The sequence below is a fragment of the Pundamilia nyererei genome, unplaced genomic scaffold (assembly GCF_000239375.1).
Source record: "Pundamilia nyererei isolate P.nyererei 1_Seehausen unplaced genomic scaffold, PunNye1.0 scaffold00002, whole genome shotgun sequence".
Classification (NCBI taxonomy): domain Eukaryota; kingdom Metazoa; phylum Chordata; class Actinopteri; order Cichliformes; family Cichlidae; genus Pundamilia; species Pundamilia nyererei.
In genome coordinates this window covers 321,610-344,205 of record NW_005187403.1, presented here as the reverse complement: position 1 = coordinate 344,205, position 22,596 = coordinate 321,610, and the positions used below count along the sequence as shown (strand labels likewise).

At 38.6% G+C, this 22,596-nt stretch overlaps 2 protein-coding genes across 4 annotated transcripts in view; both read left to right on the top strand.

The window, feature by feature from the left end:
- The first annotated feature begins 1,356 nt into the window (after positions 1-1,356).
- slc25a1b (slc25a1 solute carrier family 25 member 1b) lies at positions 1,357-13,516 on the top strand. Of its 2 annotated transcripts, XM_005720018.1 has the most exons (9): positions 1,357-1,816; positions 5,210-5,317; positions 7,793-7,892; positions 8,496-8,634; positions 9,763-9,847; positions 10,034-10,138; positions 10,243-10,358; positions 10,443-10,516; positions 11,991-13,516. In XM_005720018.1, exons 1-9 carry the CDS (start codon positions 1,705-1,707, stop codon positions 12,103-12,105), a joined length of 954 nt encoding a protein of 317 aa, XP_005720075.1. In that variant the 5' UTR covers positions 1,357-1,704; the 3' UTR covers positions 12,106-13,516. The 2 variants fall into 2 exon arrangements, with proteins under 2 accessions (XP_005720075.1, XP_013764423.1); XM_013908969.1 differs by lacking the exons at positions 1,357-1,816; positions 7,793-7,892 and having other exon boundaries at positions 5,284-5,317.
- Positions 13,517-13,888: 372 nt separating this feature from the next.
- Positions 13,889-22,596, top strand: part of pi4kaa (phosphatidylinositol 4-kinase, catalytic, alpha a) — a 38,659-nt gene continuing 29,951 nt past the window's right edge. For both annotated transcript variants that reach the window (XM_005720017.1, XM_013909855.1), the window contains exons 1-10: positions 13,889-14,098; positions 17,036-17,152; positions 17,255-17,348; positions 17,435-17,523; positions 17,798-17,870; positions 17,986-18,248; positions 18,342-18,408; positions 18,539-18,687; positions 18,764-18,829; positions 18,917-19,013. In XM_005720017.1, coding sequence (XP_005720074.1) covers positions 14,000-14,098; positions 17,036-17,152; positions 17,255-17,348; positions 17,435-17,523; positions 17,798-17,870; positions 17,986-18,248; positions 18,342-18,408; positions 18,539-18,687; positions 18,764-18,829; positions 18,917-19,013 — 1,114 coding nt within the window. In that variant the 5' untranslated portion in view covers positions 13,889-13,999. The remainder of the gene's footprint in view (positions 14,099-17,035; positions 17,153-17,254; positions 17,349-17,434; positions 17,524-17,797; positions 17,871-17,985; positions 18,249-18,341; positions 18,409-18,538; positions 18,688-18,763; positions 18,830-18,916; positions 19,014-22,596) is intronic.

Here is a 22,596-nt window from a genome sequence, read left to right as displayed (position 1 = left end):
TTTCATTCAGTTTATGCAATTTTATTTCAATTAGCTTATTCTCATATGTACATCCATTTTAGTAAATCCCTTTTTAATTCAAATACAAAGGAATACTTTCTCTCACTTCAAACTCAGTGTTTATTGATCACACTATACTCAGTACAATTTCTTTTATCAAATCAGTCATGTTAAAATCAGATATTCTTTTAGATCCGTGGCTCTTCAGCTTTGCTCCCTCCCTCACTCCCTCCCTCCCTCACTCACTCACCCACCCACCCACTCACTCCAAAGTCAGACTCTCAGTGTGACAGAGGCCTGTCATTAGAACCATTATTTTCCAAGGTCCAAACTGGATCATGTCTACATAATCCAGACATTAGAACAGTTTTAATTACTCAAACTGCATTTCTCATGCAGCACATTAATCAGACTTATGCTTTTATTATATCTTTGATTAAGAATAAGGATGATTTACTATATTTTTCAAAAGCACATATAGAAAAAAGTCTGTTGCAGCACTCTGCATCACTTTTAACATATAAGGCTGGATGTTAAAGACCTTTTACCCTCAGATGTGATGAGACGCTGGGAGGACTTCAATCTCTCTCTGTCCCCAAATGGCATCTGGGAAAAGGCAAAGCCTCTTGAAGAAATGGGTACAGGGTTAAACATTAATACAAATCAAAGTTTAACTTCATCCAACTTCAGTTAATGTGATGTTATGTGATGATGAAAATTAATGGTTAAGCTAGAGCTCTGTGCGGAGGTCTTGAGCCACTGATATAGTTCATCATATTTTACTTCCAAGAAGTTACCTTATTGTAATTTTTAAAGTGGTCCTGTGAAATAGTTTTCCATCATTTAGAGTGTTTCACTGGACACTGGCTGCTTGTCATTTTCAGTCAAGTCCTTGTACCTTACCGTTTTCAGACACGTGTTTTGTTTGTTTGTTTGTTAAGTCACTTAGGAACCATTAAAAAAAATCAACAGCAGATTTTCAAAGTAATCTGAAAAAGGAAAAAGATTTGCACAGGAACTAAGAGGTGAATCTAACCCTATAGTTTATCCATGTGCTGTTACTGACTCCTCATCAGAAATGGTCTCAGTGGCAAGGTGACTGTCTTGACGAAGGGAAACAAGGAATAAGAAAGTTCAGTCCGTGTTAAGAATAAAGGTAGTCATATGAAATATTGACTTTAAAGTTCATTAGAACTTGTACAAACTCTGTTTTTGCAATATTGCAGAATAAAGTCCTGTACCGTACACTCACTCCAGCCCAGCAGGTGGCGGAAATAAGTCCAATTATACGAGGTTAATCGCCGCACAGAAGAATGAAAAGAAGAGAAACGACGCCCTCTAAAGGCGTGTCAAGTATGTCGCTTAATGAGGCCGGTCCTCCTTAAATGTTTGTGACAAACATGGCGTTTTGCGGTATTGGGGGGGAAAGTGACACGTCCTGCCTCGCCCTGAATAAATACTGAGTCGATGCTGCCAACCTCTGTATGGCACGGAGGGAAGTTCCCTGTCAAAAGTACACAGACATGCACTCTTAGCCAGCATCAAAAGTCCAATGTTCAGCACCGCCTGCTCGCCTTTTTATTTTTCCGCCTCCGCTGCACTGAACACCCAGACTGCACCAGGACTCACAGCTGGCTGAGTTTGCGGCGATAGAGGAGGTCCGGATTGACTTCAAAAAGAAAGTTAGGCCGGGGTACCGCAGTCATGTCTGGACAAAACACATTTGTCAGCCCGTTTCACAGACCCCAGTGTTTGGCTGCTGCAGCTCCCGCGGGGAAAGCCAAACTTACCCATCCCGGCAAGGCCATTTTAGCAGGTAAGAAAGTTGATGTGGGACTGAGCAGAGGCCGCCCTGCAACTTGTTTCGAAGTTTCAACAGTGAGCCTTTAATTGCAGGTGGGATCAGAGCATAGCAGTAATCACTTCCTAGTGTCTCCGGCAAACATCTGCTGCTCAGCCTCTGTGTTATCACTATTATTATCTTCTTTTTATCTTTTCAGGCTAAAGTGTTTGCTTGTTTCTCTTTTTGTTGTAGAAAACCTGACATTTGGTAGATTTGGTCTGTTCAGCCAAAACATTTAGCAATTTGGTAAATGATAAACTTAAAATAAGTCTGCCTCTTTATGACCCAGGATCCAGGAAAGGGGGTTTTGCACACGTCTTACTATTTTGCTAAGTATTATACTGTTTATACTGTTGTACAAGTACAGCATGGTTATTTTGAGAAGTTAGCAGTCCACCCTTTATAGTCGACTGCAGCAGGCTTATCTGTGAACACCATAATCAGGAAATAGCGGGTAGATAAACATATCTAAAGTTTTCAAGTGTCTTAAAAAATAATGTCAGAGTTCAACATTAAACCAGGATTCAGTCTGAATAGGAGCAATAATTACAGCAAGCAAACTCTGATGTGGTAAGAACAAAATTTAAAGTATTTCTAAACAGAGGAATAATTATGGCCTCTAAGACATGAACAGAAGGTCCATGTGAGTCTGCTGTGGTACAAAACACTTACCTGCCTGCACAGAGCACCTGCTGTGACAAACCCTGCTCCTCAGCTTGGGGCCAGAGGAGCTGGTATGATCTGGGACTTGTAGACTCTAGCATTCAGACAGCTGAGTGAAATGAACTCTGGTGTCCTGCAGGTTTCACGGGTCAGTCAGTGACATACACATATTTTGCACAGCTCAGTGTGTACTAACTAGAGGACAGTCAACATTGCAACATTGTTAGCATGCACACACATGCTCCAGTTTTACTAAGCTTATTTTTTAACATTAGGATCTGGTTGTATTCCAGATATCAATTAAGCTTGGTCCTAGATTATAAATGTCAAGTGGAGCTTTCTGTTGAACTTTGCTTTTAGGTCCAGCTTTAATCCATTTTTGTGAAACTTGTTATAAAAGTTCAAAGATAAAGCCGCACATGTCCGTGTGATTTTTCTCTGTGTCACAGTCAGCAGTTCAGTGGGTGTTTTCTGCTGATGTGCTGGCTGTGTATGGTGTCCTCAAAGGCCCAGCTCTCCATGTTCCCTATAATGAGCCACAGTGACAAAGCACATTGCTCTCTCACCCTTTGCATGCATTCTCCAACATGCCAGCCACAAATATGGTTCTCCTGCTCTCTCTCATTGAATCCTGGCAGAAATGACCACTTGTTGACTAGAAGCACACTAGAAGAGGACTTTATATATCCAACTTTGTGTATAATGGGAATAATCTGGCTGTATCAAAAGTACTGTAAAACACACTATTAATAACCCCGTATATATGTGATGTACATAGATGGAGCTATTGTTGAGGCATTTTTGCCAAGAAATCCCATTTTTCTGTTGGCACTGAAATGCCATCTTCTACTTTTTTTTTCTTTTTTTTTAAGGTGTAGTTTGACAGTTTGACTCACTGCATTTTTCCAAACATACAGCTTTCATATAGCTTTCATGTGAAAGTTGAAAGTTCTTATTCACTTGGATAGTGTTTGGCAAGTGTGAATGGGAGATTATCCACACACCATGTGATGTCACAGACTATGTAAAAGATGTACATGGCCACTTTTATGTCACTCACTGGTTAACACAGCATTAAGATGAAGCAATTAGCCTGGCTTGTTCAAAGATATTAAAATTACTATATGTTGCTATTACCTCATAAGCTTACTGGCACAATATGCGCTCTTATCCTGCTAGTATGAAGTTAAAAAAAAAAAAAAAAGTAAATGTAAATTAAATACTTATGTATGATTTTTTTTTTTTTCTGAAAAAGTACAGGTCATAATGTTAATAACCTTTTACACCAGTAATATCTTGGGTCTGTTTTACATTCCTTCCTACTGTAACATTTCCAAAAGATACTACTAAATATTGCTGTTCTAATGTTTCCTAAAGAACCACGTGCCTTCTCTTTATAGAAATCATTTTTGTTATTGTTGCAAGTCATTTTAAAAAGGAAAAAAGTAGTTTCAGAATTCCTGCTCGGCATGTCTGTACATGCTGGACTTAATAAACCAGTTCTGTATCTTTTTCCAGCTTCAATATGGGGAACGAGCTGCAGGTACTACTCAGCTGCGTCTTGATGCGGACTGTTTGTTTTTTTTGTTGTTTTTTTTTGTTTTTTTCTATTTAGACAGAATTATGCCTGGGTGTGTCATAAATGGCACCGTTTATGTAATGGGCTGGTAGCCAAAATGCTACCATGTTTGATGTTGTTGTGAAGACAGTGGTTAGACTGTAATTAAGGGTTTGTTTGTTTTTTCACAAACAGCCCCGCTTGCTTGTTTGTGTGTGAGCTAGAACCATTGCTGTGTTGGATTTTTCTGCATGACATTTGTTTGAAAGAATGCATGTTACACAACAACACAGAACTGAACTTTGTATTGTGAATGAATCCAAAAGTAAACATGAGTGAAAAAGCATATTAAAGCCTTTATTTTCATCCACTGAGCTCTTAGTTTTCCCCATTATTGCCAGATACTCTCAACACATTGAACCCAGAAGCACACTGGCCAAAAAACCTATATTTTGTCTGGCTTTTCCCCTTTTTTACCCCACTTTTTACAGTTCTTAATGCTTTGACAGTTTACTACTTGTAATTTAAACTTGTCCCTTCTGGGTAGTCGAGGAACTGGTCCGCTGTCACCTTGCTGAATCCATCCTGCTGCACATTAATGTGTATGGAGAGTACACACCCCCTTGAGTTGGAGATGGGCCAAGGGGAGTATCTGTAGTCAGAAAACAACTGAAAAAACAGCTGAGCCAATCAGCTGCAGGATGCTTGTTAGCTGTTCAACAGCAGATCTGTAGCAACCAGGCTTTTAAGGTGGAGCTAGTCTGCACTTGTACATGAATAACTGTATAGCAGGCATCCGTGAAACAGTGCAGTGTAGATGTGGTGAATGCTAATGTGCACCTCACTAACATTTTTGAAAAGCGACTTTTCTTTTCACACTTGCTTTTATTCTACAAGCCGTATCAGATATCCTTCACACCTAACCACACCAAGGTTTTTATCTGTATTCCTTTGAGCTTCTTTTAAATGGTCACATGGCTTGCATCTTGTGTGTATTTTATTTAATTGATTTTGTTTTTTAAATTTATTGCATTTTATTTTGTGTGAGCTGCAAAAATAAATCTTTTAGTCTTTTAAATAGCTCGTTTTGACTCTTTTGAAACCAGCATTTTCTTTTTCCCCCCTCCTCCTTGCCCGTTCTTTAGGTGGGATTGCAGGAGGCATAGAGATCTGCATCACCTTCCCAACAGAATATGTTAAAACACAACTGCAGCTAGATGAAAAGGCCAATCCTCCTAAATACAAAGGCATTGGTGAGTCCTTGTTTAATGTTGTCTTTTTCTTTTCTTTTTTTTATTTAGTTCTAGCACTTTTGATGATATCACAATTTAAAAAAAACAAACACATTTAACATACCTTATAATTAGGGGTGCAACGATACACAAAATTCACAGTTCGGTTCGGTTTGATTCTTTGGTGTCACAGTTCGATATTTTTTCGATACAAAAAAAATGTTCATGCCTTTTTAATTTGTGATTTATTAAAATTATAAATATATATTTTAACTCAAAAGTACAGTTTTTAAATTTAGTGTTGCTGAAACAAAAAAGTAATAAAAAAATAAATATATCTGATTGAGGAATCACTCATCTTTGGGAAAAGAGAGTTTATTACAGAGAAATGGCTCTTTCCAAAATAAAAGCTATACTATACGCTTCTTCTGGGCTATATTCTCAGCAGCATAAGGAGAATCATGTGCTAACGACTGTCTAAATGACTCGGGTAAAGTTTGTAGCATGCGTGCTTGTTGTTTTTGTCTGCTTCCACTTGTCTTTGCACTAGGATGCTGTCGGAGTAAATGTGCAGTCATATTCGTTGTGTTCCCACTAGTGCTGTCAGCGTTAATCTCGTTGAAATGACATTAACGCCACAACACGGCAAATCTCCGTTAACGAGCTACCGCGGATCGCCCCGTGCGTGGGGCTGGATGGCCAACACGTTAACGAGCTAACTGCGCTAACGCACTAGTTCCCACCAATGTAATTGAGCATTGCGTGGCACATCCAACATACTGTTTTACTTTAGTCCATGACGCGCTTACCTTCAGGGTCATACGTCACATGAAAACCAAAATAGTTCCAAACGCCAGATCTGAATGAGGGTGGGGGAGGTTCAATTTGCCATGTTGCAAGGAGAGCTTAACTTCTGTCTCGCTAGCTTGCCCTGCGCTCAGTGAATCTGCATTCGACTACTCCGCCTAGGCTGCACTGTCGAGCGCAGATCCACTGAGCGCTCAACACAGACAGCATCGTCAGAAGGAAAGTTGATAAAATAAATTAAAAAATTTGTATTGTTCGATACATATGCGTACCGAACCGAAAGCACTGTATCAAACAGTTCAATATCGATACGAGTATCGTTGCACCCCTACTTATGATGCTTCAGTACTTTATATTACATAAAGTACAGTGCTGATGTAGAGTTAACATTTTTAATAGAACTTATGTGTTGTTATAGTGGCTTCAGAGCATCGGTAATATGGATATCAGTTTAGCAGAGTATCTGTAACTTCAGAGATAAAACTGGTATCAGTCTTCTTATCTAACTACCATAGAAATCTTTCTGAATCTCTCCATCTATCTCAAAGATTAATTATTTAAACAGAAATGATAGATACTGTTGAAGGAAAAAATCTGAATGAATAATACTTTCAGGATTTCTTTACTTATTAAAATACAAAATTGCAATTCTCGGGTCAGGTAAGGACCTATGTATACGCAGGTATTGACGTTAGGTGGCTAATCTAGATCTGAATGACTGTGGGCGACCCTTACAAGCAGACAACGTGGAGGACGTGGGCCAAGTTACCATTTCTGTCCTTTGAACTTTGCTCTGCCAGTTTCACAAGACAGTTGATCCCTTAGTAATCAGGCTTTGTACTTATGGCAGTTGACTCCTGTTGGATCTGGGGGAGAATCAAAGCTGCACATGCTGATCTAAATAGCTGAAAAGGATGTTAAACATGGCATAATAATAGATAAAAGTTCAACTCATTGACAAAACAATGATAATGGGCATTCTGGACTGGGCCTTATAATGGCTCAGATGGGTGAGAAAAAACACAACAAAACATCATCTTTAAATTATTGCTCGACACATACAGTAGACAATACAGAAAATGCGTTTGAAAATGGAAAAACCAGAACAAGCAAACAACACCAACACTGTAATAAACACATTTAAAGTTGTTTGCATGAAGATACCGCGACTCGGCTCAATGCAGAATTTCCAATGATGTAAAAACGTATTTGTTTAATGGCTACTTGAAACGGTTAAGGATCAGCTGTACTGGGTGTTAATCATTAATTGTTTAATCATTTATGTTGATTTGAAGTTGTCGCAATCTTTTGGGCTGTTTGCACAGCTCTCCTGACTTACACACCTGGAATAACAAGCATTGTGAGTGCGCAGACATTAGCAAATAGTGTTTGTGTAGTAAATTGATCTTTGCTCATGAACTTTGGCACAAATCGTGCTTGCGTACTGAAACTGAGTACACAGTACAAACCTTGGTACAAAGGACTGTTTGTTGTTTCCATCAAATTCAGTCTTATCTGTTAACAGTTTATTAGAGGTTTGTTTTTTTTTGTTTTTTTTGTTTTTTTTTTAATAACTGTGCATATGCACAACTGATCTTTGATACCAGTGGATCAAAGTAAATTTCTTTTTAAAAGCTGCTTCCTTTTGCTTTTTCTCTTGTCATTTATCCTGTTTCCTTCCCTCTGCAGTTGACTGTGTGAAGCAGACAGTGAAAGGTCATGGTGTGAGGGGTCTTTATAGAGGTCTAAGCTCGCTGGTCTATGGCTCTATACCTAAAGCAGCTGTCAGGTACTGCAGCGCCACAAACAAAAAGCAAATGAGCACACTAAACACGTTTTGGAATGTGCACAGTCATCTATTAACTTTACAGCAACTTTTTTCCAACTTAACTTCAGGATTTTTTTCAGGGTTTTTCACTTTGTTTTACAGTGTAGGAATAACATCATGCCATCAAAACTCAAATTAAAAATGTTCCTAATTTTGAAGCAAACTGTAGATATCACACGATATTATCAAAAGATTTGTCATTGATTTGTATTTGCTTTATGATTAACTGAATATTTGATCAGTTGATTTAAAATTTATAGCCATATGAGTAAATAAAGGTAATTGCTTATTTTTTTATTTGTTCTTAGTTTTGATTGTCACTTGTGAATAATAATTGATGATTTGCCAGGATTTTTTCTCATCCAGACCTAATCTATATTCTCCTCAAGCTTCTTCAGGAGTTTCCTAGTACAGGCCATGGTTGTAGTAAGAAAGGCCAAATGTTAATTCATTAGTTAGTGCAATTCACAATAGGAAAGCCCGAAAGTTGTTACTATTAATGGCTTCTAAGTGAGATGAAATGTATCTCTGAGTTTGTTTAAAAAAATTCTCTCACTTCTACAGATTTGGGATGTTTGAGTTCCTCGGTAATAAGATGCGTGATGAGAGTGGCAAACTAGACAGCAAGCAAGGATTTTTCTGTGGCCTTGGAGCTGGAGTGGCAGAGGCTGTGGTTGTAGTCTGTCCTATGGAAACAATTAAGGTAAAAAAATAAGTTGAACACATCATGTTGTGTGTTTCAATTCAAATATTTTTTATTACGTGTGGTGGAGATACAAATCTCTCTGGGCTTACATCAGGAAGGATATCTGGTGTTTCTATCAAATCAAATCAAATAAATGGAACAACCCATTGGTGCAGTCCCTTGTGAATAAGGAAGGAGCCAAATGTAGCTTTTAGTGGAGTAAGTAAACTTACTTGTGTGGTATATGAATCTTGGCATGGTATTACAGTAACATAAAATAACAATATAGAGGAAATGTTCTTAGTTTTAGCCTTTGCCTGGGTAGGTACATTTGTCAGCCTAACCTTGATAAAGTTTCTTTAGACAGGTTCCAAACTAAGTGAAATGACCCAGAAATACCTGTGTGGCAGCCACAAGAAAGGCTAGCTGATTTCTCTAAATGCTGAGAAAAAGTGCTTCAGTGCTCCCTTAATTAGCTCTATTAGGAATAAATACACTTGACCAAGGGATCAGAGTGATGCATTCACAAAGAACATTGACAAAACTGACAGTGGTGCATAATGGTAATGTTAATTATAGGTGCATTTTCCATTTTGTACCATAACTTGCTACATGTATTAAATTTTCAGTAAACAGGCTGTCGAACCCACAGCTGAACTCTAAATTGGATCATTTTCCTCTGGTTAAGATTCCACTGAAAGCATTAACAGGTAGAATGAAAGCTTTCACACTGAATCATCTCCCCAGAGAGTAAACATAAAATGCAATAAATTTGATTTTATAGGTTATATGTTAAATCTTTGGAATGACACAATTATTTTTTTCATGGTTCTCATTTATATTGATCTGAAGTACAGCACAACGAAATACAGTAAGAATGAGTCAGGGTGAAGTAAGATGTGCATGTATTGTTGTATTATAGCACTTCTAGTCAATCTAACATCTAATTCATATACTAAAATGGAAACTAATAAACTAAAACGGAATCAAACATAAACCTTTTATACGGTTAAAAACTTCAGGCATCAAAATAGAAAATATAAACACAATAAAAACACAAAACTAATATCCCTGGTGCGAACACAATTGGAAAATTAAAGTTATGGGATACTGCAGTCATTTAACAGTTCAGCTTTGTCCTTGCAGGTCAAATTCATCCATGATCAGACATCAGCAAATCCAAAGTACAGGGGATTTTTCCATGGGGTGAGGGAGATTATTAGATCCCAAGGTAAGAAGGGCTTCAGTTGCATTATACTGCCACCTGTTGTTCCTACCATTTATACACATGTGTTATTTAGATAATTATCCTCCTTATGACTTCTGAGAAGTTCATGAATTCATTTTAGGTGATAAATATGAAAGCTGTAATGAAGGTTGTCATGAAAAAGTGATTATTTTACTGTTGCACTTTTAGGACTAAAGGGGACTTATCAAGGGTTAACAGCCACTGTCCTAAAACAAGGCTCAAACCAGGCCATCCGCTTCTATGTCATGACTTCACTAAGAAACTGGTACAAAGGTAAGGGAGTGAATACATTTGCAACCACTTGATGCAAATAAAAATGCAGTAAAAAAAAACAAACAAAACTCTTTTTGTTTCTTTTTTTTTTTTCTGACGCCTAGGTGATGACCCCAACAAAGCCATTAACCCTTTGATAACTGGACTGTTTGGAGCTATTGCCGGGGCTGCCAGTGTCTTCGGAAACACTCCCCTGGATGTCATTAAGACCAGAATGCAGGTTAGTACCTTAACATATTTCCAGTTTTCCTAGTTTATCCCTTAGCTTTCCAACTAACATGTATATATGCATATTTTCCAACAGGGCCTTGAAGCGCACAAGTACAAAAGCACAGTAGACTGTGCGGTCAAGATCCTGAAGCATGAGGGACCACTGGCGTAAGTTCATGTGCCTGGTTGATATAGTATCTGGGGAAAAATGATTTAAAGGTTTTAAATGTATATCTATTTATTCTCACTGTTGGATCTGGCCTTGTTTGAACTGTTAAACTGTCAGTTACCACATTTATATTGGTGAGAACATCATGTAATTTAGTTAGTGACTGCATAGTGTAGTGGTTTATACATCTGCCTAACGTACCTGGTTCAAGCCTGGTAGGACACATACATCCTTTGGAGGATGTTTCAGGAAGGGAATCCTATGTGTGTGGTGACTTATCCATCTATCCATTAACCCACTTTATACTATAGACTGAGATTAAGCCTGTTCATTGTAGGAATGATAAAAACAAAGGTGTATTTAAACTCAGAACACATCTGCAGACAATTCAGAATCAAAATGATGTAAGATTTGGATAACCAGAGGAACACAAACTGAAAACTCATCTGTTTATCTTCATTTTGACCATTTTTTTCAAGGTGTTGTGTTATCGTTAATGTCAAAGTTGCTTTAGTTTGATTCACAGGGAAACTTTGTATGGCTCGTCTGTATAGCTTTATAGGTGCTCTGTTTCAGACTAGGTCTACAGCTGCTAATTGATATTTTATCCTCCACTTCATAACTGTTCTTTAAAAAAGTAGTCAGCAGCACAGTAGTGTAGTTGTTAGCACTGTAACGTCACGGGACCGGTTCAAACACTGGTTGGGCTCTTTCTGGGTCGAGTCTGCATGTTCACTCTGTTGTGCCTGCGGGGGTTTCTCCTCTGTACTCCGGCCTTCCCCGTAGTGGCTCAATAATGTAGCAGTTTACACATTTGTCTAACAAGCAAAAGATCCCCAGGAGAGACTAATTCATTTAGGGTCACATCATCAGGTGTAAAAAAAAAAACACAAAACAAAAACAACTATAATAATAATAATAATAAAAAAATATAGCTCTGGCTTCCTCCCACAGTTTAACAGCACCCATGTTAGGTCAACTTGTGGCTGGACATTGGGTGTGAGGTAGATGAAGTGTGCAAAGTATATTGAATAAACTGTTGTATGGTTAAATGTGACTTATAGTCTGACGTGCTTTGAGTGGTTAGTAGGACTAGAAAAGCACTGTATAATTGCAAGTGCCTTACATTGTCATTACTTCATTACAGTTCTGTAATTTCATAAATATAACAAAAACTAGGGAATGAATAAATGAATATACACAGTACAAAAATAAAAATAATTTACTGCAGAGTAGCAACACATTATACATTTAAATATTTAAAACTTTAGTTAAGCTGAATTTATACTTATAGGCTCTGTCACCTATGATCTACGGCTTCATGTAGATATTTTTGGTCAGAAATGACTAAATTTGGCTTACAGAGTTATTGCCACTAACTTTTTAAAATTATTTTTTATTGACCCTGTAGTATTGTGAAACTCTGATATCATGGTTGCCTGATGTAACATTCACTGTCTGTTACTTCATTAGGTTCTACAAAGGTACTGTGCCTCGGTTGGGTCGGGTGTGTATGGATGTCGCAATAGTCTTCATTATCTACGAGGAAGTTGTGAAGCTCCTGAACTTGGTTTGGAAGACGGACTAAAATCAAGTTGTGCTAAATAAGCAGGACTGTCATGACAGGCCAATCTCCTTAAATCCTGTTTCTAGGTTCAAATATCTACCTCCAAGTGATTTTTCAGAAAGAAAGAAAGAAAGGGATTGGTATGTTCTTGATTTATTTATAGCCCAGCAAACAGTAGTTGGAACTATTATCTAGCAGAATCACTGCTTACAGATGCTCTTTTTTTTTTTTTTTTAAATTCCACAGAACATTTTTTCACCCTGCTCAATCAGAGAACTGAGAGTGCTCTCAACACAAACAAGGAACTAAAGTTTGTACGTACTGAATCAAAGACAAACCAGTTACTTACCTAATGTAATATATAAACTATAGGTTAAAAAGTTATGGGGAGTTGACTCAAATTTATTGAATCAAAAATTTAAACCCCTTTTATATGCAAGTTGTCAGAGAGGTTAGAAACCATTCTGAGGATGTGAAATGCTCCAAAAGCTGCAGGTACATTAAGAACTGCATGGCCGAAGTCAAGATTACAGAGTAATCTGCTTTGTGATTTCTTTTATCCTCTCCATGCACCTTGGAAGCAGGTGAAGTTGTGCCAGAAAATTATTTTTTGCTAAGATTACAGAGTAACCAGTTGTGGAAGATGCAGCATTTCTTTAAATGATAATACACATGTTCACATTATTTAGAAATGCACATTTCCATAAAGAAAGTGTTTGTGGGTAAAGAGGGTTCACCATTAAGTTGCAGAGATGTTTTAAATCAGTTAACTTACTAATGTCACTAAAAGTGCCTACGTGCTGTATAATGAATTTTGTGGTGTTTTGCGAATAAGAATGATTATTTAATGTTGTCACTAAAGACTAGAATAATTTACACATACTACTCTGTTCCAGTCAGTGTCTAATAAGTTCATGTCTTCTATTATCCTTCGAACTGTTAGTTGTTGTTTTTTTCATTCATTGAGAAATGGTGTTATTAGTGCCTTCCATCTCATTCCTTTCTCATTAACTTTTAATTGCAGTTTATTTTTATTCTTAACTGTGTAATATTAGTTGCCTTTTCTTTTTTTAATCAACTGATGACCCAATGTGCCAACTGCTGCTTGAAAATATAATGCCATGCTATTAACTGGAGTTCTAGACACGGAGTCTGGTTGTTTACATGCAATGCCTTTAAATTAGTTTGCTTATGTTATCTCTTTGTGGAGGAGACACAATGTTTACCACATGTTGCCTTTTTCAGCCTCCCGTTTAACCAGACCCTACAGGAACATCACACTTTGTCACAGGTTTTTAAATATTTCTGGAGTTTTCTTGTTAACAGGTGAATATTATATGAAAAATATACCAGGAGTTAAAAGCTGGTATTGTGCCTTCGATCTTCTTAATTCTAATATCAATGCTCAGAAATAAACATGGATCAGACTGTTGGTATGGTCTTTTTTTCTTTCAAGCCGTCATCCAAATTTCTCCTAACTTTTTGTCAGAATAAGCATTGTATTCTTTGAATGTGTAGGATTAATAATAATAGTGCTATTTGTGTTGTACTATATTAATTTTTTGTGATTACTTACTGTTGTGTGTAGTACTGGTGGTTATTTGTGGTTTTCTTCTTCGCTAACAGTCACCAAACAGACATTAGCTATCATTGACAGAATGTGATAAAATGCTGTTATATTGTTATATACATTATGGCCACTTGCCCTGTGACTGCTGAGATAAGCTCCAAAATCCTACGGAACCCATGGATGGATTATTTGTTGGCATATTGTCGATTTGCCCTTCTTGGACCTTACGCCTGCCGTAGCTGTCAGTACAGCCCAATGACAGTCGTTGGTATTCACTAGCTACTCGTTGAGAGACGCTTGAAAGAAGATGCTTGTGTGTTTGTAGTTCTTCCAAGGGTAGTTAACATGTCTCTCAATGGAGGCGGAAGCAGAGGATTTTATTTCAACACCGTCCTGTCTTTGGCAAGGTCGCTGGCAGCTCACCGGCAGGCACCGATAGACAAGGTAACGCTTCAGTTAGACTAGCGACCTACCGGTGACCAGCTAATAGCCTAAATAGTCTCTGACAGTAAGGCCCATCACAGACCGCTTTTCTACCAGTGTGGTCTGTGTTATGAATCAGAATAGACTCTAAACATGACTGTTTTGTCAATATATAAATTATAGTTATTTCAGGATTAAGGGGCGCCACATAGCATCACTGGTACCTTGCTAATGTCGGCTAACGTTAGCTGTTTTTAGCCGACATTAGCTTTTCCTTTAAAAAAACCCCAACTTTTCCCCTCATGTGAACAATTAGATCCTTACTCTTCATCCGTACATGTCGGCACAGGAAAGCAAACCCTTTTTGTGTCCTGATTCAGTCGAACACCCGCTGTATGTACAGTTATACATTTATACAGTATTCTAAACTTTTAGTTTGAGGGTCATTACTAAATATGGTGGGACCAGATCTTTAATCATTGTGGTCCGAACATTCTTTGAATGGACCAACATGTGTAGTCAATGTTGTCAGGAGAGGTGCGGGATAAATACAAGTATTATGAAAATATGTTAAAAAGCGTTACTTATCTGTAATTTATACGATGTATAAAGAAATAAAATATGTATGACGTAATCAAGATTTGTCCAGTCATCTAATGGTTGACTAAAAATCAAGACACACTCTGACTTGGCAATGCCTAGGGCATATCAATTGCTCTAATACAGTGTCAGCATACTTTAAGTTCATTGTCCAATGTTGTGTAATGTTACCAAATCCAACATGGCTCACACAACAAGTGTATTCAGTTTTTCTCTCTTCTGCTTGTATTCAATGTGTCCAGGTCTTATATCAGGGAAAGAAACTGTGAGACCAATAAATTCTGATCCTGTTCCCAAACATTTCAGTGATGAGGGCTGAAGTAATATTTTAATCCATAGTCACATGCAGAAGTTTTAGCTGACAGATATAGCGTTAATATTGCTGGCAGAAGGTAGCAGAATATATGGTAAGGTGGAGTTTCACTATAGGAGTACTAGCTCGATTCTGAGTCCCCTTTTGGAGTAGGATAAAGCTGTCATCTGTGGTGATATTTTTAGTGTAGTTGATGGGTAACAAGGTCCTCAAACAGGTTAATCTGTTCATGACAGGAAAGAGGGGCAACTTCCCTGTTCTCTCAAATTAAGAGGAACAAGGCAAGAGGTACACAAAGAGGGAACAAATTATGACCTTAAGGTTGTCAATTTCACACGAGTCCATCTAGTTCCAAAACCTACTGCAGATGCCAACTAGCAAAAAGTGGTTTTGTTTGAAAGGCATGATTTTAACAAACACTGATTTGAAATTGTTTTATTACAGTGGATCAGTCTTGAAAATGTGACACTGAATGTTGTTGAGAAACCTAAATTGTACAGCCAATTCTCTTCTGGATGAGCCAGTGTTACTCAGTTGAATCGTTAGGATATGTGTTCAGAGATTAAGCAGCTGAGTGTATTGTAAAATTCTACAAGAATGCAGAGGTTGAACTGATTAGAAAATACATTTACTGAGAATCAGAAGGGGGAAACGCTAAACAGGAAGTACACTCCTTGATAAAGAGCCGTGGCTGCAGTAATATAATGACCCGTCAGCCCATTGTGTTATTGTTTAAGAAGTGTGTGCCAGTTTGTGGACTTTATTTTGCTGTTTTTCTGTCTGCAGTAACCTGCTCTATAAATCTGTATGTGATCGTATTGATTATCTTTAGAGATGTAGGATGTTTAAGGGGTTGTCTGATAAACAAAATTTATTTATTAGTCATTGTTCTGAATTTTAGCCAAGAACTACATCTGGTATTGGAGACCGTGTCTGTAGAGGAGGGACTCTACTTAAAAGCCATCTTTGAGTGGGGATTTTTAACTCTTTCTGAAGATTAAAAATATTAATGAATAATAAATTATTATTATACTTCTTGCTTGTTGTCTGAGTTACGGAGTTACTTTCAGTGGATGTTAGAATGTCCTGTGGTTTTTTTGTTTAATTTCAGAATCAGTTTGTAAAATGGAAATGTCCTATTAATCTAATTTCTGCTTATCTTTTCTTTGACATTTTTCAAAAGTCAGATTTAATGAAAAATTTCAATGGTGTCTAAGCCAAAAAGACAGCAGCAGTTTGTAATAACCTGCTGAATACTCATTTCCCTCTCTTTCATTTATTAGTGTTTTGTCTCAAGCTTATTGAGATATTATTTAGTCTTAATAAGCAAATCAGTCATCTTACCTGGATGATTGATTTGGTCTTTGGCTTTGAAATCAAATAGTTTTTAGTGGAATGTTTTATGTGAAGTCTCCACAACATCCCCTTTGTGGGCTTTAATCATTTAAAATATCCTCTCTCTCCTCTCATGGAAAACAAACAGGAAGTAGTGGCCCTGCTCTCTGTTTAAATGGTGGTTAATCCCTCACTGAACTCTCAATCATGGGGCTAATTAATGCCACAGGCAGGTTTTCAACTGGACTTTTAATTGGATTCAAATCCTGAGGCCCATTTAGATAGTCAAAATCATTAACATTAATGGGACAACAAAGTGCCTGTTTTAAACCCACCCATATGGAAAAGATATATATAAATCTTATAAAGTTTGTATCTGTCTTGTGTGAAACTTGTATGAAAAGCATATAAGTGTGAAAACAGATATAAGATCCCTTGAAAAATTATATAATGAATCTTGTATGTTTTGGATACTTACTAAAACAATGTATGAAAGTAATGCCAAAGTGGCCACTTTCATGAGTAAATCATGTAAGCCTTATATGATTTACTATCATGAGTAATCACATATAAGTTTTTACTATTTCTTTTCCGTATGGGCAGTAGGCAAGAAATTTCTCTATATTTAAAATATTGTTATATTTAATAGCTTCCTAAAGTTGAGAAATGTTTACAACTCCTCTTCATCCACCCACATTGTCCTCCCACAGGTTCAGAAGCTACAATGCATGTGTCCAGTGGACTTCAGAGGAATCTTCCAGCTAGATGAAAGAAGGAGAGATGCTGTGATTGCACTTGGCATTTTTCTAGTCGAGTCAAACCTGCAGGTAAATAGCGTACCTCGTTTCCTCTCCTCATTGTCGTACTTTTGTTCTTGTATTAATTTAAGGATGTTCATTTTCTTATACTCTGGAATACATGTATTTCAGCACAAAGATGCTATTGTTCCCTACCTTCTTGGGCTGCTTAAAGGACTCCCTAAAGTTCAGTGGATTGAAGAAAGCTCGGAACGCAAAGGAAGGGGTGGGTAACAGTCTTACATGTACTTTATCCTGTCATTTCTTTTCATTTTATAGGTGCTGTTTAGTCATTTTTTATTTTTGTTGCAGATACCCTTCCTGTGGCAGAGAATTTCAGCTTTTGTCTTGTGACATTGTTGTCAGATGTCGCCCAATGTGATGAAACCTTACGAGGGCAGGTGTGTGGTAATGACTCTATATATACATGGGTATAGATGCTGTTTATCTCATGTGTACTCAGATTTTTAAATACATTAAGCTCTCATTCACACAGGCCTAGAGCCTGGTCAGCAACCATTTGACAACCACCGGTCGCTAGGGAAGAAAACAAATATTCCCCAATTGGTTAACATGTGTGCTGGCAATTCCTGGAAGTTATTTGTTGCTTCAGAAGAGTAAAAATCAAAATGGTTTAAATATTAATAAATATTATTTAAATGATTATGTTATCAGATCCTGGAAGCAGTTATGGACATCATGCAGGTCCTGCAAGATATCTGCAAAAATCCAGAAGCTCATGACAAAGGTACCAACAGAGACCTCGTTCTTCCGTTAAGTGCTGCTATAGATCATTCCAGTGCTAAATAACATCCACAATATATTCTTGTACGTATTCTTGTATTATTCTTTTTCTTGTACAGAATACCTATGTAGGTACACTGTGCCCACCTTGCTTGGTGTTGCAAGAGCATTTGGCCGATACAGCAACACTGACGAGCCGTTACTATCCAAGCTGTTTCCTCGACCAGTTGTTCCCTTACTGTCCACAAATGATGATAGCGATACTGTCCGGCGACGGTCCTTCAATGACTTTCGTTCAATCCTACCAAGCTCCTTGCTCACAGTTTGTCAGGGAGACTCTCTGAAACGCAAAGGCTCCTCTGTGTCCAGTGTGTCACAGCAGGTAATAAAATGAAACGGGCAAGAAGGCAAAACTAACAACATGTGTTTATTTAAAAAAAAAAGAAAAAAAAAGAAATCCTGATTTTGTTTTCAGGCCAGTCCAGAGAGAGCAGGTCTGACACCCAACTCGCCCGCTGATCCCTCTGCACAGTACTTTGAAGGTAATTTCAGATCAGGTTGACACCTCTTTTTGGGTGCAGTATTTCATGCTTTCAGAAGTTGTTTTGTTTTTTACCGCAAACAGAATAGACATTTTTACGGTACATAATTTATTCTTCCCTCTATGTTAAGGTTCTTACCTCCCCGATGGCAGTGCAGTGGACCCTGACTACTACTTCTCCACCATAAGCTCCAGCTTCTCTGTGTCCCCTCTTTTCACTGGAAGCAGCACTGGAGAGTTTCACGTCCCTCTAGATATGCTCAGACAACTCCTTCACATGGTCAGCAGTAACCACACTCAGAGTTTGGTTTTGTACATGCATGCAAGGTGAACATTGTATTACTTCTTTTGAACAGGTTCAACAGATTGTCTCTGAGTCGTTTTTAAAATCACTGGATGACACCTTGGCAGAACTTCAAGTGGTATGCCTCTCAAGTCCACTTAGATTTCTCTTCACTTTACTTTTCATGTTACGCTTTATTTGTAAATTTCTGTTGCTTTCTTTGCAGGTGAATCCTGGTCTTCATCTCTACTACAAAACCTTCAGTGATCCTCTTTATGTAGCCATATTTAAAATGCTGAGAGACACTCTTTATAATATGAAAGGTAAGGAAATCTGTTATAGATCCTTTAATTAAAGGTAGTTTTACCCTTAACAAAATCTAACTAATATTTTCAACACCTTCAGGCAGTGGTAAATTAACAAGGTGATTCTGCTATTTGTATCTAAAAAGTGCTGTGTTTCTCGTAAAGTCCTTATTTGATGAAGAGAAAAGTTAACCAGAAACTACAGAAACAGTGGTGGTCTGCATTCTCAATTGCACACTTTGATCAGGAATAAAAATATGGTGCCAGAATCACAGGTGATAAACAGTGCTGTAACTGATTGCAAAAATGAGAACCAGTAATATTCTAACTTTTTATTTTTAAAATTGTCTTTTAATTTTGTGATGTTTTTTTTTTTTTTTTTTTAAATCTACTGTGATCTTGAAAATGGTATTGAGTATATTACTGGTTATTAGTATAGTGTTTGAAATTTTAGTGTCATGAAAACCCTACCTATTAATTGCAGAAAATGTGCAGAAAAGTAGATGGATCTGAGATCCCCCAGATAACAGAGTAATAAACAGCTAACTGAGCTAAAATTAGGTCAGTTGCATATATAGATTTTGTTTTTCTGAAATTTGTATTACAAAGCTAACTTACCAATCTAATTTGGAGTTTTTGATTAAAATACTCTAAAAGCTGCCTGAATCATACACACAAAGTGAAGAGGTCCAGTTTAAGACTCTTAGTACATAGGGCCAATGTGGGCCTCATAAACTACAGCCTTAAGTGCAACCTAGAGGAACTGCAGTTATTACAACTTACACATTAGCTTCCTTGTAAAGCTCTCAAGAATGCCCATCGATTCTTTCACATTAGTATCTGTATTTTGTCTCCCTTCCATGTTTGGTGAAGAAAAAGTGGATGCAAGTTGCATTGACTCACCACATCATCTTGTGGTTTGTTACGCCCCACTTAAAAACGAAGTGTTGACAGTGCATCAGCCACCACATTGTCCATACCTCTCTGATGTTGGATGTCTATGTTGTACTCCTGAGCAAGCAACGCCCATCTCATCAATCTTTGGTTGTGATTGTACATGTGTTTTAGGAATACCTGAGGGTTATGGTCAGTATAAACCATAACAGGAGTGGTGGTTGACCCCACGTACACGTTGAAATGCTGCAAAGCAAGCAACATGGCCAGGGTTTCCTTCTCAATGGTGGAATAGTTGAGTTGATGAGGCTTGAACTTAGCTGAGAAGTAGGAAACCGGGTGACTGATGTCATCAACTCCATCCTGTAGTAGTCCTGCCCCAGTGCCACTTCTAGCTTGAAGACCTTGCTGAAGTCCAGAGCAGCCAGTACAGGGGCACTGCAAAGGAGAGACTTGGCACAGTCAAATGCATGTTGGCACTCAGCAGTCCATACGAAGGGTTCCTTTGGACTGCACAGATGAGTCAGAGGAGCCACTACTGTCGAAAAATTCCGGCAGAAACATTGTAGTAGCCCACTAGACCCAAGAAGCGCCTGAGCTCCCGTCTTGTGGTGGGCACCGGGTAGCTCAGTACGGCCTCCACCTTTGCATTCACAGGGCGCACCTGGCCGTGTCCTACTTGTTTTCGGAGGTATGTCACTACCGCCTTGGCAAATTCACACTTTGCCAGGTTCAGGGTTAGGGAAGCCTGGGTTAAACGAGCAAAAACATCCCTCAAAGTACTCACATGATCAGTCCAGCAAGAAGAATATACCACAATGTCATCCAAATACACATTACAATTGTTAATGTCCGTTAACACAGAGTTCATAAGTCGTTGGAAAGTGGCTGGTGCATTTCGCGTGCCAAACGCCATCACTGTGTACTGCAAGAAATGGTCTGGAGTAACAAATGCTGAAATATCAGAGGCTCTGCTAGTTAGAGGAACCTGCCAGTAACAGATCTAGCTTTGTTATGTAGGTGGTGGCTCCAATGCTGTCTATGCAGTCTTCCATGCGAGGCAATGGGTATGAGTCAGGGACTGTGACTGCATTTACCCTCCTAAAATCAGTACAAAAACGAGGAGAACCTTTCTCCTCGTTTTTGGTGTCAACAGACATAAAGAGCTCCAAGAGCTATGGCTAGGTATCGCCAAACCATTTTCAAGCAGGTACTGTACCTCTTTTTTCATTAACTCCCTCTTGAGTATGTGTGTTGCTTAATAGGGAACGCATCACCCACGTCAATGTTGTGCTTTAACACTGGGGTTCTAGATGGTATATCCCCAAACAGACTAGGGTGCGCTTGGATCAGGTTTTTCACGTCATCTTTCTCGTCATGGGGAAGATAGGAGAGGTACGTGTCTAAGGCATCAAGAACCTCTGAGTTCACAAGCCTACCACTCTGCTGACCTTCACTGCCCTTTACCAAACCATCATCATGGTTTATGGGCACAGAAATGAGTGAGATGGAGCCCTCTTTATCGTCTTCCCTAGAGTGAAACAGTTTCGGCATATTTATATGGCAGAGCCGTGTTTTGCGCCTTCTATCCGGAGTGCGAACAATGTAGTTTGTGCCATTGACTTTGCTCTCTACCACATATGGACCTGCAAATTGGGCTGACAGAGATGGACCAGAGGTGGGCACCAACATGAGTACCTGATCACCAGGTTTAAAAGAACGCTGCACTGCCTTCGTGTCATACTGCTGCTTCATTTTCCCTTGGGCTGCTGACAGAGACTTCTTGGCTATTGCACAAGCATGGTACAAACATTCCCGACACTGCGGCTGCACATCAGATAAAAACTGCAGCAGGGCTGAAACCAAGGGACTCCTGGTTTGCTTCACGAGCTGCAAACAGTAGGAATGGCAGTCCGTCATCCCAGTTCTTGTCAGTCTCCAGACAATATTTTCGCATCATCAACTTTATGGTCTGGTGCCATCTTTCTAGTGCGCCTTATGACTGGGGATGGTAAGGGCTGGAAGGGATGTGTTTGATACCAAGTGATTGCAAAGTCTGCTTGAACAGTTTTGACTGAAAATTGCTACCTTGGTCGGTTTGAACAACTCTGGGCAGACCAAATGTTGAAAAGAATTTAAGTAGAGCCTTAACTACGGTGGGAGCGGTGATTTTTCGAAGTGGTATGGCTTCAGGAAAACGGGTTGTGGCACACATGATTGTCAAGAGGAACTGATTACCCGCTTTTGTTCTGGGTAGAGGACCCACACAGTCCACTAAAACACGCTCAAAAGGCTCCCCAACTACCGGGATGGGTTTAAGAGGAACAGGTGGCACCGTCTGATTAGGTTTACCCACAATTTGGCAAACCTTGCATGTTTTGCAGAACTTGGCAACGTCTTTCTTCAGACCTGGCCAGAAAAAGTGCTGAAGAACGCGGTCATAGGTTAAAGTGATTCCTAAATGACCTGACCGCGGGTGTTCATGCGCAAGCTGCAATATGCCGCCCCGGTTGTCCCCTAGGAATGGCTATTTGGCGTACCACCCCCCAACCCTCATCACCTCCTTCCTGCTGTAAAGCAGGTCTTGAGACCCATTTCCTCACCAGTAACCCATCCTCAAGATAAAACCTGTGTGCCTTTTTATTGTTTATTATCTCACTTACCTCTTTAAAACACTTAGGAAAAGTGAAAAAGAAAAAGCCAAAGC

Excerpts from the sequence above, each read along its gene's own strand:
- slc25a1b (XM_005720018.1), top strand. The coding sequence starts at position 1,705 with ATGTCTGGACAAAACACATTTGTCAGCCCGTTTCACAGACCCCAGTGT. Across the intron at positions 7,893-8,495 it reads ATACCTAAAGCAGCTGTCAG|ATTTGGGATGTTTGAGTTCC; the intron begins GTACTGCAGCGC and ends TCACTTCTACAG. Across the intron at positions 10,139-10,242 it reads ACTAAGAAACTGGTACAAAG|GTGATGACCCCAACAAAGCC; the intron begins GTAAGGGAGTGA and ends TCTGACGCCTAG.